The sequence below is a fragment of the Lontra canadensis genome, unplaced genomic scaffold, assembly GCF_010015895.1.
Source record: "Lontra canadensis isolate GAN:19392208 unplaced genomic scaffold, GSC_riverotter_1.0 scaffold25, whole genome shotgun sequence".
NCBI lineage: Eukaryota > Metazoa > Chordata > Mammalia > Carnivora > Mustelidae > Lontra > Lontra canadensis.
In genome coordinates, this window is record NW_022631019.1 from 10,592,244 (window position 1) to 10,608,827 (window position 16,584).

The 16,584-nt window shown below is 44.8% G+C and overlaps 1 protein-coding gene across 1 annotated transcript in view; it reads left to right on the forward strand.

Moving 5' to 3' along the window:
* Positions 1 to 16,584, forward strand: part of FHAD1 (forkhead associated phosphopeptide binding domain 1) — a 128,356-nt gene that overhangs the window by 15,850 nt on the left and 95,922 nt on the right. Inside the window, exon 3 of the mRNA XM_032863473.1 lies at positions 7,847 to 8,053. Coding sequence (XP_032719364.1) covers positions 7,847 to 8,053 — 207 coding nt within the window. The remainder of the gene's footprint in view (positions 1 to 7,846; positions 8,054 to 16,584) is intronic.

Here is a 16,584-nt window from a genome sequence, read left to right on the forward strand (position 1 = left end):
GGAGCCCCCAACAGGAGCTGTGACTTTCGGTGGGAGGGTGTACCCAGTCCATGGTGACCCCACAGGATGGGAGCCAGGGGAGTAAGTACCCCAACCTCTCTCCTCCCTGCTCGGATCTCTGATCCCCCATTGACCAACCCCAGCCAGATGCCAGAGGCAAGGAGCCCATCAGCCCATTGACAAAGCCACATGGGCTGACCTGTTGGGGCAGAGGGCAAGGGGGAGCAGGTGGGTGGGGATCGGGGGTGGCAAGTGGAGGATGTCTGGCAGGGGACAGGAGGTGAGGACCCGGAAGGCTGTTAATGAGGTAGAATGAAAGACCAGGGACTGGGGGCTGTAGGACCCGAAGGGAGCAGCATATGGGTGGACTGGGCCGACTTGTGGACAGAGTGTGAGGGTGGTGGGGAGATGGGGACAGAGCCGGACTTGGAGGAGCTGGTGAGCTTGAGCAGGGAACCAGGCCTGGGCGGGTGAAGGGAGTGCCCACAGCGAGTGGATAAGGAAGCAGAGGCCACAGGGAATCAAAAAGGAAGGGAAGGAGGAGGAGGAAGGGAGGAGGAAGAAGGTCATTCCCTGAGACTGGGCTTCTGAGTTCCAGATGAGGCAGGGCTGAGAACTGGCTCTGAGGGAGAGTTCCAGATAATCAGGAGCCTGGGCCGCAGGGAGACTTCCTCAAAGCCCCGGGGTCACCGAGCAGATGTTTGCTGTTAGCGGATTTGTTGAAGTCTCAGTGTTTTGTGGACCCACTAAATACTTTTAAAAGATATTTAAAATGCAGGAGACTGTTTTAAATGCATGTTCTGGGGGCCCCTGGGTGACTATTGGGTTAAGCGTCTGACTCTTGATGTCAGCTCAGGCCATGATCTCAAGGTCCTGAGATGGAGCATGGGGTCTTCCTAAGGTTCTCTCTCCCTCTACCTCTGCACCCCCTGCCACCGTGCACACACACATGTGCATGCGATCTCTCCCTCTCTCTCAAATTAATTAATTAATAATAAAATAAAATGCATGTCCCGTATTCAGTTCCACCCCACTCCTCTCTCCCTATTAAACTATTGTCTACTCTGAAAAGCATAGGGGACAAGTCAAGGATACAGGTTTTGGTCCTGACAGTGCCACGGGCCAGCATCTTGATGTTGGCTGAGGCTCTTCACCTTAGCCATTTTTTTAAAAAGATTTTATTAATTTTTTTGAGAGAGAGGGAGACAGAGCACAAGTGCGGGGAGGGAGAGAGACAAGCAGACTCTGATATGAGTGCAGACCCCAACTCGGGGCTTGATCCCATGATCCTGAGATCAAGACCTGAGCCAAAACCAAGAGTCTGGCCCCCAACCGACCGAGCCACCCAGATGCCCGCCTCTTAGCCATTTTTAGTATTGTAGTAAAATACACATAACATTTGCCATCTGAACCGTTCATAGGAGTGCGGATTAGCAGTGTTAAGTGTGTTCACATAGTTATATATAACCAATCAGAACTTCTTCGTCTTGCAAAACTGAAACTCTGTACCCATCAAACCATCAAGCAATTCCCAACTTCCCCTGCCCCCAGTCCCTGGCTGCCACCATCCTACTTCCTGTTTCTGTGAGCTCGACAACTCTGGGTACACTTCTTATCAGTAGACTCAGACGGTGGTTGCCTGTGTCTGCCTGGCTTATGTCACTCAGCGTCATGTCTGCAAGGTCTGCACCATGTTGTCGTGAGCATCGGGATTCTCTTCCTTTTTCAGGCCGGATAATATGCCGTTGTATGTACTTGGTGCATTTTGCTTAGCCACTGATCTGACCGTGGACCCTGGGTGGTTCCCACCTTCCAGCTGTTGTGGGTAACGCTGTGAACACGGGCGTCCAGATACCTCTTCAAGCCCTTGCTTTCTGTTCCTTTGGTTGTATACCCAAAAGTGGGCTTGCAGGATCGTCTGATGATTTTATTCTTAATTTTTTGAGGAACTGCCATACCGTCTTTCTCGTCGAGCTGCACTTTTTATTTTTACTTTTTAGATTTTTTAAAAAATTTATTTGAGAGAGAATGAAAGAGGGGAGGATCAGAGGGAGAAGCAGACGCCAAGCAGGGAGCCGGGTGCGGGACTCGATCCTGGGACTCCAGGATCATGACCTGAGCAGAAGGCAGTTGCTCAACCAACCGAGCCACCCCAGTTCCTGAGCTGCACCTTTTAATGATGCACTTGTGAATGGTGAATGGTGGGCAGCTCAGCAGGATGGAGCCTGTACAGTCATCCCACCTTAGCCGCAGGGCTTCTGTCCCAATAGTAGCTTTTAGCAATTTTCCAAGGAAGCTGAGGCTCTTCCCTCGGCTGTTACAGGGCAGCCCCAGGAAGCCCTCTCTTGGCCTAACATGTGGCAGGGGCTCACCCCATTTGATGGAGTCATTCAAAACTTCCTGCATGCTTTGATTTCTTAATAATGTCCTGACAGTGACTGAGGAACTGAAAGTTATGAGTCCTGGGAAAAGAAAAACAAAATGCAGCATATAAAATTCCTCTCTTTGATGGGTTATCAAGGGTTCTTGGAGCAAGAGATCAATGAGAATGGTGACAACCATGGCGTAAGTGGCATTTCCCAAAGAATGGATGTGTTTTAATATTAGGAAAAAATGCTTTCTTTTTGAGGCCAGATTGAGGTTTATAGGATATCGAGCAGATAGTACACAGAGTTCCCACATACCCACCGCCCCCCCAAGCACACACACAGCTTCCCTTATCATTAACATCTTGCTTAAAATGGGACATTTGTGGGTGCCTGGGTGGCTCAGTGAGTTAAAGCCTCTGCCTTCAGCTCAGGTCATGATCCCAGGGTCCTGGGATCGAGCCCTGCATCGGGCTCTCTGCTCAGCAGGGAGCCTGCTTTCCTCTCTCTCTCTGCCTGTCTCTCTGCCTACTTGTGATCTCTGTCTGTCAAATAAATAAATAAAATCTTTTTTAAAAATAAATAAATAATAAAAATAAAATGGGACATTTGTTACCACTGAGGAACCAATATTGATATATTATTATTAACTAAAGTCCGTAGTTTACATTAGGGCTCACTCCTCACATCACATATTCTGTGGGTTTTGGCAAATATATAAGTATACACCACTGCTGTGTCATATGGAATGGTTTGGCTGCCCCGAAATCCCTGTGTTCCCCCATTCATGCCGTCCCACATCCACTTTGGATGGCATGAATCTATCCCTTTGGAATTCCGTCCCATTCCAGTTCCATCCAACTGGAAAGCACTGATCTTTTTACTGTCTCTATAGTATTACTTTTTTCAGAATTCCGTATAGTTGAAATTACACACTGTATAGCCTTTTCAGATTGGCTCTTGTCACTAAGCACTGTGCATTTCCATGGTTTCTCCATGCCTTTTTATGGCTTGATAGCTCATTTCTTTTCATCGCTATTATTTTATTGTACAGATGTACCAGAACTTACCTATCCATTTACCTCTTAAAGGACATCTTGGTTGCTTCCAGTTGGGGGCAATTATGAATAAGAATGCTATAAACATGTATCCAAAATAAATGAGTCTTAAAACTCAACAATAAAGAAACAGACAACCCAGTTTACAAATGGGTAAAAGATATGAATAGACGCCTCACCCAAGAAGATACACAGATGGCAAAGAAGCCTATGAAAAGAGCCTATAGTTTTCTTCATATAGATCTTTATATATTTTGTTAGATTTTTACCTAACTCTTTCTATCTATCTGGTCTTTCTTTCTTTTCCCTTTTTCCTTTTTTCTTTCTTTCCTTTTTTTTTTTTTTTTTGGTGCTAACATAAATGGTGTTATGTTTTTAATTTCTTTTTTTTAACTTTTTAAAGATTTTATTTATTTATTTGACAGAGAGAGACACAGTGAGGGAGGGAACACAAGCAGGGGGAGTGGAAAAGGGAGAAGCAAGTTTCCCGCAGAGCAGGGAGCCCTGATGCAGGTCTCAATCCCAGGACCCTGAGATCATGACCTGAGGTGAAGGCAGACGCTTAACGACTGAGCCACCCAGGTGCCCCATGTTTTTAATTTCTAATTCCAGCTGTTCATTGCTGGTATACAGGAAAGCAATCAACTTTTGTGTATTAATGTTGTATCTTGCAGCCTTCCTATAATTGCTTGTTAGTTCTAGGAGTGTTTTTGTTGATTCTTTGGGATTTTTTACCTAGGCAATCATGTCATCTGCAACCAGAGACAGTTTTACTTCTTCCCTCCCAATCTATGTACCTTTTATTTCCTTTTCTTGTCTTATTGCATGTCCTGGCTAGGACACCATACTGTGTTAAAAAGGAGTATGAAAGAGGACATCCTTGTCTTGTTCCTGATCTTAACGGGAACATTTCCAGTTTCTCACCATTAAGTGTGATGTTAGCTTTAGGATTTTTTTTTTAAAGATTGTTATTTATTTATTTGACAGACAGAGATCACAAGTAGGCAGAGAGGCAGGCAGAGAGAGAGGTGGAGTCAGGCTCCCTGCGGAGCAGAGAGCCCGATGCGGGGTTCGATCCCAGGACCCTGGGATCATGACCTGAGCCGAAGGCAGAGGCTTTACCCACTGAGCCACCCAGGTGCCCCCAGCTTTAGGATTTTTGTAGATGTTCTTTATCAGGTTGAGGCAGTTCCTCTCTATTCCTAATTTGCCAAAAGTTTTGTGGTTTTGCTTTTCAATAATGAATAGGTGTTGAATTTTGTCAAATGCTCTTTCTTCATCTAATGATATGATCATGTGACTTTTCTTCTCTAGCCTGTTGAGATGATAGATTACATTAATTGATTTTCATGTTGACCAAGCATTGCATACCTGCATTCTTGCTTGTGGTGTACAATTCTTTGTATACATTGTTAGATTCAATTTGCTAATATTTTGTTGAGGATTTTACTTCTATGTTCATGAAAGATATTGGTCTGAAGTTTCTCTTGTAATATCTGTGTCTGGTTTTCAATTTCTCTGTTCCGGAAGAGGTTGTAGAGAACTGGTATTATTTTTTTCCTTAAGTGTTTGATGGAATTCACTAATGAATCCATCTGGGCCTGGTGCTTTCTGTTTTGAAAAGCTTTTAATTATTTTTTAAAAAGATTTTACTTATTTATTTGATAGACAGAGATCACAAGTAGGCAGAGAGGCAGGCAGAGAGAGAGGGAAGCAGGCTCCCTGCTGCGCAGAGAGCCCGATGCAGGGCTGGATCCCAGGATCCTGGCAGAGGTTTTAACCCACTGAGCCACCCAGGTGCCCAAAAGCTTTTAATTATTGATTCAAATTCTTTAATAGATGTGGGCTTCTTCAGATCATTTATTTCTTCTTGTATGAGTTTTGGTACATTGTAGCTTTTGAGGAGGTGATCAGTTTCATCTGAGTTATCAAATTTGTTATCATAGATTTATTTATAGTGTTCCTTTATTAGTCTTTTAGTATTTATGGTATCAGCAGTGATGGTCTCTTTTTCATGTCAGATTTTAGTAATTTGTACCCTCTCTCTTTTTTTCTTGGTTAGCCTACTAGAGTCTTGCCAATTTTATCGATGTTTTCAAAGAATCAACTTCTGGTTTCATCGATTTTTCTCTATTATTTTCAAATTTTTTAATTTCATTCATTTCTGTCCTAATTTTTTCTTCTGCTTGTCTGGGGCTTATATTGCTCTTCATTCTCTAATTTCTTTAAGTGGAAGCTTAGATTATTGATTTTTGATTATTGATTATTGATTATTGATTTCTTTTTCCTAAAGCTTCTTCCTTGACCAACATGCTGCTTAGAAGCATGTTGTTTAATGTCCAAGTACTCTGGAATTTTCAGCCATCTTTCTGCTATTGATTCCTAGTTTGAATCTCTCATAGGCTGAGAGCATGCTTTGTATGACTTCTGTTCTTTTAAATTTGAAATTTGTTATGTTTTGTGGCTCAGAATGTGGTCTCTCTTGGTGAATGTTCTATGTGAGCTTGTGCACAATGTGCATTTTGTTATTATTTGGTGAATAATATATACGTCGATTAGATGCAGTTGACTGATGGTGGTCCAGTTCAGCTTTATCCTCACTAATTTTCTGCATATCTGTCCATTACTGATATAAGGATGTTGAAGTCTCCAATGGTCATAATGGATTTGTCTGTTTCTCCTTAAACTTCTATCACTTTCTCTCTCACTTATTCTGATGTTCTATCTTCAGGCACATACCGTTAAGGATTGTTGCATCTTCTTGGAGAACTGACCCCTTTATCATCATATGTAATGCCTCTCTTTACCCTGGTAATGCTTCTGGCTCTGAAGTCTGTTCCATCTGAAATTAACATAGTTCCTCCTGCTTTCTTTTTGTGTTTCAATATTTTAAGTACCCAAGTGTATGATAAAAATTTGCAATGTAGTTAAGAACACAGACATTGAATCAAGCAAATCTGAATACAAGACAGGCTAGCCAAGCTGGGTGACTTTGGGCAAATTAAATTATTCTGTGCCTCAGTTTCCTTATCTGCAAAATAGAGAACAATCCCTTTTGATTATTGTGTAGATAAAATGGAATAATGCAGTAGCACAAACTTCCTGGCATGTAATGTTAAATTAATATACTCTATTAATATAAGTTATGATATTACTATATAATAATATAAGCTATATAATATAAACTGTTATTATATTATTGATACAAGCTATTGGTATCATTGTATCATGGGACTTTACACTTGTCTAAGTGCAAATACTCTTTCTATGAATGTCAGATGAGGCACTCCGAGAAGATAAATTTAGAAACTAATTGCCAAATCTCAGGCCAGGGTAGATATCTAACAGACACAGTGTCCTGAAAGGAGAAAGACTTCACATGTGCCCTGCAGCCACAGGAATATAGTATTTCCTCCTGGGTGCTAACCTTTGCTCACTCTTCTGACCAAAAGAAAATTACAGAGGAGCCTTCTGCCTGGCATTGCCAACTCACAGACACACTATCTGGGCACCGTCTGGGCTGGAGTCCCTTTCTTTCTGGACAGGTAGTCACACCTGGCCCCCTACTGAAAAAGCAGATCATCACTGATGAGATAAATTCTGAGCAGCTTTTAAGAAGCAATAGAAATAACTAATCGCATGGGAAAACCTTCATTGCACGCCAAGGTTTTGTAAAAGTAGTTCTAAAACTGTATGTTATGTGGTGTGATCTCAGTTTTGTTTGAGCTTTTTTAAAAAGCTTGTAAGCACAGACAGAGGACTGGAAGGAAGTGAACCACAGTGTTAACAGTGCCCGTCTCTGGGGGATGGGAGCCTAAGTGGTTTTAATGTCTTCTTTGTGCTTTTCTCCAATTCTCATTTTCTGTAATATTTTTTTTTAAAGATTTTATTCATTTATTTGACAGAGAGAGATCACAAGCAGGCAGAGAGGCAGGCAGAGAGAGAGGAGGAAGCAGGCTCCCCGCTAAGCAGAGAGCCCGATGCGGGGCTCGATCCCAGGACCCTGAGATCATGACCTGAGCCGAAGGCAGCGGCTTAACCCACTGAGCCACCCAGGCGCCCCTGTAATATTTTTTAAAATGTTATTTTTATGAAATGAAAGTGGCCAACTCCCTGCCCAGAATATGTGCTCATTCAGACTCCCCTCAGTTCCCTTTGCCTCTGTGCTGCCTGATCCCCCCACCTCACAGTGTGGGCACCTTCTCTGGGTCTGGAGTCAGAGACCGCATCCCCAGCCCCATCGCACACTAACCATGTGGCCTTGGCCAGGCCACTTCACTTCTCTGACTCTGAACATCATCGTTTTTGAATGAGGGTTGTGGTGACCAGCCGGCCAGGGAAGGGACTTAGCACCTTCTGGTACCCATACTCCCTAGTAGATGTGGGGGCCCTGGCTACAGCTGTCTTCCTTCTGTATTTCAGTCTGCAGACATCGACAACCATCATGCACTTATTGAATATAATGAGGCCGAGGACAGCTTTGTTCTCCAGGACTTCAATTCCCGAAACGGCACCTTTGTCAACGAGTGCCACATTCAGAATGTGGCGGTGAAGCTGCTGCCCGGAGACATCCTGAGATTCGGGTCCGGAGGGCTGACCTACGAACTTGTCATCGAAAACGCTCCCTCGGTGAGTCCAGGCCCTTGCAGGGTAGAGGCCAGAGATGCGGTGTCCTGTAGCCTTCTGAGCATCCAAAGGGTGGTGCTTGTCCACAGCGTGCCAACGGGATTTCATGCTGGGCCCACAAGTGACCTTGACCTACTGGATCTTACAAGGTTCACACCAATCCAGGTGGATCCTGGTGCGGGGGGGGCCGGGGGTGTGCATCTTAGCGCCCTCTTCTGGGCATTTCCTGGAATGACATGTAAGAGTCGCACAGGGGCCAACCCAGGGCCATAGCGTTCTTCTGAAAATGCAAACCTTGGTTAGGGCAAGAGGAAAGAAAACTCAAAGATGGATGCTTCTTTTTACGCAGATCAGCGCTCTGCAGCTTCCTTACTTTGCGATCAGCCAGGGTTCTTTATATGCCTGGGTCTTGCTCCCCGATGATGCGCAGCACTGAGAGGAGATCTATCTGTAGAGCATGAAAGTCAGTGTCAGCCTGGAGCAGAGATTCAGGGCACCGCAGCTGTTACCATACCCTGAACAGAAATGTCCTTGGGATCCTGACCTATAATATGGTCAGTTTAAGCAAAATGCAATACAAAACTTCCCCGTTAAAGCTTAGTCCCACGGAAGACACCATTCACGGGGGAGGAAGGCTGGGGTGGGGTGAGGGTGGGGGAGGTTAGCCACTCAGGCTTTGGTCAGAATCCCAGCATACTCTGGAGTGCTCCTGGGCAAGCCTCTAGAGCCCCCAGAACCTCCCATTTCCTCCACAAAATGGGGCCAATGACAGCCATGACCTTGCAGGTTCACCTTGAGGGTGGAAAGAGATGGTTATAATTGTAAAACTAGCACGGTGCCCGTTCGCGGTGGGCACACAATTAATATCTGCCATGTGTGTCCCAGAGAGATGGCGTCTTTGTCTACTCACCGCCCCCAAGAACGCTACATGGACTGGGGCCTCCAAGGCTTAAAAGCCTTTCTGGGACAAGGCTGGGTATAAATAAATCGAGTTTAGAGGATGGAGACAGACTCCTGGGGTTTTGAGCCCATAGGCAGCCCTAATTGCGCACCCCAGAAAGACGGACGGCATCCCCCAGGCTGCATGGGCCCTGATGCCACATGCATCACATTTGGCTTTGAAGATGTGGGGCAGACTTTTCGGCTGCTGCTCAGCTGCCTTATCCTCCTTAGACCGTTAAAGTTTGTTTGCTCATGGTACATACCAAGGTCCTGAGGCAGCACTGAGGGGGGCGCCTGACCCGGAAGGTGTTGACACGATCAAGAGTTCTCAACATGGATAATAAGGATCCCCTGCCCCCACACACCCACATCGGAACCCTGTGGGGAGCAGACTAACAATGCACATTCCTGGGCCTCACCCGAGCCCAGGGACTCATATTTAAGGTTGACAGAAAAAAACACAGGACACCCAGTTAAAGCTGAATTTCAGAAAAACAACAAATAATCTTATAGTATAAGTATGTCTGAAATATTGCAAGGGTTTGCTTATGCTAAAGAAATTATTTGATATTTGTCTGAAATTCAGAGTTAATTGGATACCCTGTGTTTCATTTATATATATATTTTTAATCTATGTATTTATTTATGTTAAATCTGGTGACCCTACACAGCCTCCCTGGGAGTGGGAATATGCATTTTCCCAGGCTCCTTGGTGATTCTGATGTACCCCCTACAGAAGAAAAACCTAAATATGGAACCCCTTGTCTAGAGCATTTACAGATTTTTTTTCAGGAACCAAAGAAAATGGAGTTTCAAACCTCAAGCCTGTAAATCCAAGTTTGTGAAGTTTGAGTCAATGTTTCTCAAACATGTCTGATTATAAGAATGTTTCTGGAATGTCCAACAAAATTACAGGTTCCCAAGCCCCTGCCTGGGAAGTTCTCATTTTGTGGCTTGCCAGAAGGGGAAAGGGTGATAATGTCTACATGTTTTTCATACGAAGATATTTATGGAAATATTATTTATAGGGACACAAACATTGAAACCTTAATATCCATCAGAAGGGGGCACTGTCTGAAAAAAAATACGAGAGTTTGTTCGTATATGGAAAACTGTTGCTTTTTTAAAAAATAGCTTTATGGAGGGTGCCTGGGGGCTTAGGCAGTTAAGCGTCTGACTCTTAATCTCAGCTCAGGTCTTGATCTCTGGGTCGTGAGTTCAGGCCTCACATTGGGCTCCAAGCTGGGCATAGAGCCAACGTACAAAAAGGGGGGGAGAGAGCAACTTTATGGAGATATGACTGACATACAATCAGCTGCACGTGTTTAAAGGTTATATAATCTGATGGGCTTTGACCCACGTGTGCACCTGAATAACCATCGCCACAGTCAAGACAGCGGCCATATTCGTGGCCCCCAAAAGGTTCCTCGGGAACACGACATTTGTTCGCTTGCCTCCAGTTTACATAACATAAACTTCATTCATGGTAAGCCTATGATTCAGCCCATTTTTGTATGATTTTTTAAAAACATTTTATGATTTACTTGAGAGATAGAAAGAGCACAAGCAGGGGGAGTGGGAGAGCTGAGCAGGAAACCGGATGCAGGGCTCGATCCCATCATGACCTGAGCCGAAGGCAGAAGCTCAACAGACTGAGCCACCCAGGCGTCCCCCGGTTTGTATGTTTACGGAGCTGGCCGTCACCACAACCTCCTTTCAGAACGTTTCCATCCATTTCTGTTCCTCCCCCCAAAAAACCTGGGAGGTACTTAAGGGTCTTTTGTTGTTGTTGTTTTTAACTTTTAATTTTCTTTTTAAGATTTTATTTATTTATTCATGAGAGACAGAGGGAGAGAGGCGGAGGGAGAAGCGGGCTCCCCAATGAGCAGGGAGCCCGATTCGGGACTCGATCCCAGGGCTCCAGGATCATGATCTGAGCAGAAGGCAGATGCTTAACCATCTGAGCCACCCAGGCGCCCTTTAATTTTTTAATTTTAAAAATTGTGGCCAAATACTGAAAACATTCACCCTCGTAATGGATTTTAAGTATATAGTTCTTGCCGTTACATTCACGTGGTTCTACAGCTGTCCCCAGAACTCCGTTCATCTTCCCAAACTGAAACTCTGTGCCCATTCAATAAAAACTCCCTCCTCCTTCTGCTCCCAGCCCCCGTTCTTTCTGTCTTTCTGAATCTGACTGCTCCAGGCCCCCCGTGTAAGTGGAATCTTACAGTGTTTATCCCTTTGGGACTGTCTCGCTTCACTTATGTAGTATCGTGTCCTCAAGGTGCATACGTGTTGTAGCAGGTGTCAGAATCCCCTTCCTTTTTGAGTAAGGGGATCCTTTTGAGCCGAGGAATATTCCGTCATGTGTCTACATCACGTTTTGTTGAGCCATTTGTCCATCCATCCATCGATGGCTGCGCCCACCTTTTGGCTATCATGAGTAAGAATGTGATGCGTACAGGTGTATAAGTATGGAAGGGGTACTTCATTTTACGAGATGCTTCTGATATCGGATAAGCGTAAGAAACAATGATCAAGACCTTGCAACTTGGCTACAGAAGAAGAGGACGCTTTGTAAAAAGAGAAATCAGTAGAGTAGCAGGAGTCACTGATATGAACAAAACTGTGCTGTGATTTGCCTGCTCGCCCTTATTTTAACACTCACGACAATCTACGGGGTGGGTTCTCTCATGATCCCCATCTTACAGACAAAGAATCCAAAACCCAGAGAGGTTAAGTAATTTCCCCAGCGTCACACAGCTGGTCAATGAAGAATTAAGCTCTATCCCCACTTGTGGGAAACAGAGAGAAGAAAACCACTTAATCTAACGCTAGCCAGAGCAGTATCCCCGACTGGTTTCCAAAGGGAGCAAAAAACACTTTTGTGGTCACTTGAATATACACACATTTCTTAAAATTCTTATTTCTACAAGCTTTTGTGTCCCACTTCATTCCCCAAGTGATGGCAAGGAACTGCACAAATGTCTGGCCAGGTTGCTTTCCTGGGCTTTCCCAGGGAGCCATCTTACCCCACAGGACTCGCCCCTCATCCGTCCTCCCCAAAGTGCTCTCTGCTCAGAGATTTCCTATATTGAGGGACTTTCATGCAAGCATCCTCTGAGGTCTTATTAATGGAGGGGTCCTCTGTGGGGCCTGGGGTGAGGGTAGCCTTGTGGACTGGAAGGAGGGAGAGGAGGGAGGGAGGAAGGGAGGAAGAGAAGGTAAGGAAGGGCATCTATCATTTAATACTTTGAGCTCCAGCCTTTCTAAGAAATTTGTGGCCATCTTGATTGCTATGCTAGCGTTTCTGACTGGTTTTTTGGGTCCCAGGTGAGGGCACTGTGTTTTTACCTGAGATGACGTTTTCAAGGAGAATCATCATGAAATCAAAAGGGTTGGGCGTGGTCAGAACTATTCCCTTCCTGACAAAGAGTTCCCAAAGGAAAACATTTATTTCAGGCTTTGTGGTGGTCACCATAACCAATCCGTAGGGGTGTGACAGCCTTTTCTTGGGGGTGGGGTGGTGGGGGGGAAGGTCGGGGTGGGTTAGGGAGCCACATGTGTTAGCAGCTGTCCCGGTGGGGGGTAGTACGCATCCTGGTCTGGCTGCCTCAAGCACAGTCCCAGCCCTGCTCTTATGCTCTGGGCTTGTGCCCACGTCACCTGACTCTCACACCTTGGTTCCCACTGCTGTAAACTCAGGGAACTAATAGTTCCTACCACATGAAGTTACTGTGGCATTAAGAGCGTAATGTATGCAAATCCCTTGGTTCAGCCCCTCTGACAAGCTCAGCCTCCGGCCCCTCTGACAAGCTCGTGGTAACTCTCAGCTCTAGAATCAAGCAAACAAGCACCGTGGCAGCCAGGATACCTCCTCTGGGAGTGTTCCTTTAGCCAGAAAACCTCCCAAGACCTCCCCAGCCAGCAGATGGATACACGTGCATATAAATTACCTGTGGGATGACATCCAAGATGAAAAACTGCTCCCCAAATCCCTCTTGGTTGACGAAATACATTGGCACCTGCCCCCAAGGATATATTCTGGAACATGCTTTGTAAATCATAGCTCTTTCCCCAAAATCTAACCTAGGGCCGCCATGTTGCACAACGCCAGGGTCACCATTCACAGCAGAGTCCATGTGGATGACACCACCCCTCCCCACCCCCCCGCCACGCCCCAGCTATGCAGGACATGAGCTGCAGGGCCATTTGCAATGCCCCCCTGCCAAAAATCAGTGAAGTAGAGTCTCTGTTTCAGCACCAGGAGTGGGCAGTAGAAGTCGCACAGCTGGACATGTCTGCCATATTGTGGGTTTTGTCTGTGGTTGCCTTTTTGAGTGCTTTCTGGTCTCCGGGAAGGGAGGTGTGGAAACAAACTGTCCAGTAATGGTGGTGGTGGCATGATCAAGCAGCTGGGCAAGGAAACCCACCTCGTCCAAACCTATAAGTCATGTCTTTCTCTGTTATGAAATATGGCAAGTCTAATGGAAATTCCCAGAAGGCAGAAAGGAAGCCAGGCACCCCAAGTGATGTGTGTTATGCCCCAATAATGGGTCCGTGATTAAAGGAGTGAGACTGATACAAAGCGAAGGTCAAACAAAGCTTTATTTCATGCCAAGCATCAAGAATCTAACCGGATGTTCGGGGACGCACCTCTTACAAGAGAGGGCGACCCTTCTCTGTTTCACAGACTAGCTTTTAAGGGCAAAGGCCATGCGGTCGGGCCTGGCCACGCACAGGTGGCCAATGAGATTGTAACACACACAGGAAACTCCACATTAATGCTAGGTGACCAATTGAGTTACAATTTACCCTAGTAGACATTTGAACCAGCCTATTACACCTTGATTGGGAATGGCGCCCAAAGGGCGGGGCCCATACTCCTTGGTAACCAGGGAGACGGTATGCATCCCCCCACTGATCGGATGTCTCCACCTGGCCTACCCACCTTTGTATCTGGGCTTTGTTACCTGAAGCTGGTTTCCGGGACTTGTCTCCAAGGAAATCTCCTGGGGGAAGGGGAGCAGGGATAGTTTCTAAATAGGTCCTGACATTCCCCCCTTTTCTTTGGAGACTAGTCAAATCTTTGACTTTTTAGCCAGTTCTATACCCTCCTTTTAACAGCTGCTAGAAACAGTAAGTTAAGCCCCCCCCTTTTTAATTAGCAATTGCTTATACCTCCCGCCTGTATCTTAACAACAGGGCCAACAATGAATTTAATGAACTCATTTATTTTGAGTCTTAGTTTTAGTCCATGATTGGCAGGGTCCATTGGCAGCGGCATCCACCTCTGGGGGGCGTTCTCGTCCTCGGCTCGTTTGACGTGACCTGCGTGAATCCAGGCCCTGATGCCTTCTACTTTTATTGCCATGGGGGTGGTCAGGATGACAGTAAACGGTCCCTTCCAGTGAGGCTCCAAGCCTCCCACTTGGTGGCAGCGCATCCAAACTAAGTCCCTGGGTTGGCGAGGATGTGGCTCCACCTCCGATTCGGTCCCAGTGTGGGCAGTCCGGATCCCTGTATGAGCTCTTTTAAGACAGACTGTAATGCCTGCAGTCACTGGAGTACAGACTGAGCAGTCATTTCTGCTATAGCAACCTCTTTCTCTTTTTCCTCTTCCCATTCTAGTTCTTTCCGCATTTACCGCCTGACATTGAACACATCTATCAACCATATCTTGAGCCATACGCCCTAATTTAGAAACCTAGAACTACTTGCCCATAAGCTCTTTAAACTTGCGTGTCCCCAAAGGAGTGCCCTGATGTATTTGGCTTACTAATTTTCTACTATTCCCACTAACTCAGTCAGATTCTTCCTTTCAAATCCTTCAATTTTCTGAAGTTTCCTCCTTATATCTGGGGCTGACTGACTGGCAAAAGCAAGATCGTTTACACGAGTTATCGTGCAACTTCTCTGAAGTTTACCTTAAGTTGTCTGGCTTAGGTAAACAAACATTTAATAACAATCTAATCTAGAATTTAACACCCATAAAGGCATGTTATTAAAACATAATTTTTCTCTCTAAAATAACCACTTCCAGAGATATCCAAATCAGGACTAATTCATTTGAAAAACAAGTCCAATTTTAACAAACTTGACCTAATTATTTACATAAGCTCAGCAAAAACAGTGAGTAATCATATAGATCTTTTAGAATCTGCTTTGCTGGAACTTTTTATAAGGAATCTCTAGGTTGAACTTTTAGTAGCCTCTCCGGGCCAGAAGCCAAGCCACGTAGTTGCCATCAGACATGGCTGCAATACCTGTCAGATTTGGGCAAACTCCTGAGGTGCTCAAAGTAATCTGAGGCTCCTCCTCCTACCAGGGAGTGACATTCTTTACTCACCTGGTGAGGCTGCTGGGAACTCTGTAAGCAAGGTATCAGGCCAATAGTTCCAAAGGGCTTTATGGCTCCAGGTTTTACAAAGTCAACCTTAGTTCCTTTAAGCTGGTCATATCTGAGTCTTTTCAAATATGACGTTCCAGTCAAAGCCTTGGTAAAATAACCAGTGTCCAATGCTGTCCTGTTACAAGGAGAACAGATTCTTATTGAACTTATGCAAATGACTGATTGCCAAGGAAGAATACTTATTGAGCCCTTTCAGAGGGTTCAGATACAGAGCAAAGTTGAATGCCTTGATTCGTTTAAAATGAACACCTTTACATCTCTATAAGTTACAGGTAACTTATGAAAAGTTTCCCTAGTCTAGGGGAGCAAACACTACAGAACCAGTTATGTTTAAAACATTAAGAGACACAACATTACAACCTTTCAGTTCCTCTAGTCCCATGTTACTAATTCTGGTTTAGTCCGAATGTAGCCCTTACTTCTGTAAATCTTTACCCATTTCAGTTCCCAGGATTTTAACATATCAAAGACCTGTATTTGTCCTGAAAGTCTTCCCATGTGAATTTCCTTTAAGGCGGAATTCATCTTACAAGAGAACTAAAACAATTACAAATGACAAAACTCAGAACAGATATGGTTAAAAATCAAGTGATGATCCTTATCAAAACATTACAATTTTCGGGGCGCCTGGGTGGCTCAGTGGGTTAAAGCCGCTGCCTTCGGCTCAGGTCATGATCTCGGAGTCCTGGGATCGAGCCCCGCATCGGGCTCTCTGCTCAGCAGGGAGCCTGCTTCCTCCTCTCTCTCTGCCTGCCTCTCTGCCTGCTTGTGATCTCTCTATCAAATAAATAAATAAAATCTTTAAAAAAAAAAAAACATTACAATTTTAGGAAATGTACAGAACCTCTTTTTAGGAAATGTACAGAATAATTACAGCATTTACCCAAATGCAACCCAAGGTTTATCAGTAATTTAGCATATCAAGGAAGCCTTATGAGCCAAAGAGATCTCATCTACAACTCTGGGCAGGCAAACCATTTACATTTCAATTAACCGAAGAAAACTTTGCCTTTTTAAACAGAGAGAAAACCAGATTTTCTATACCAGTGTCTTTCCTCTTTACCTATTTCCTACTTTTCTACAGAGTCGTTTCCCTTATTTCCATCCGTCTTAATTACACTTAGCAGAATTTTGTACCCTTAGAAATACCTTAACCTCTACTGAAGATTAAATATAA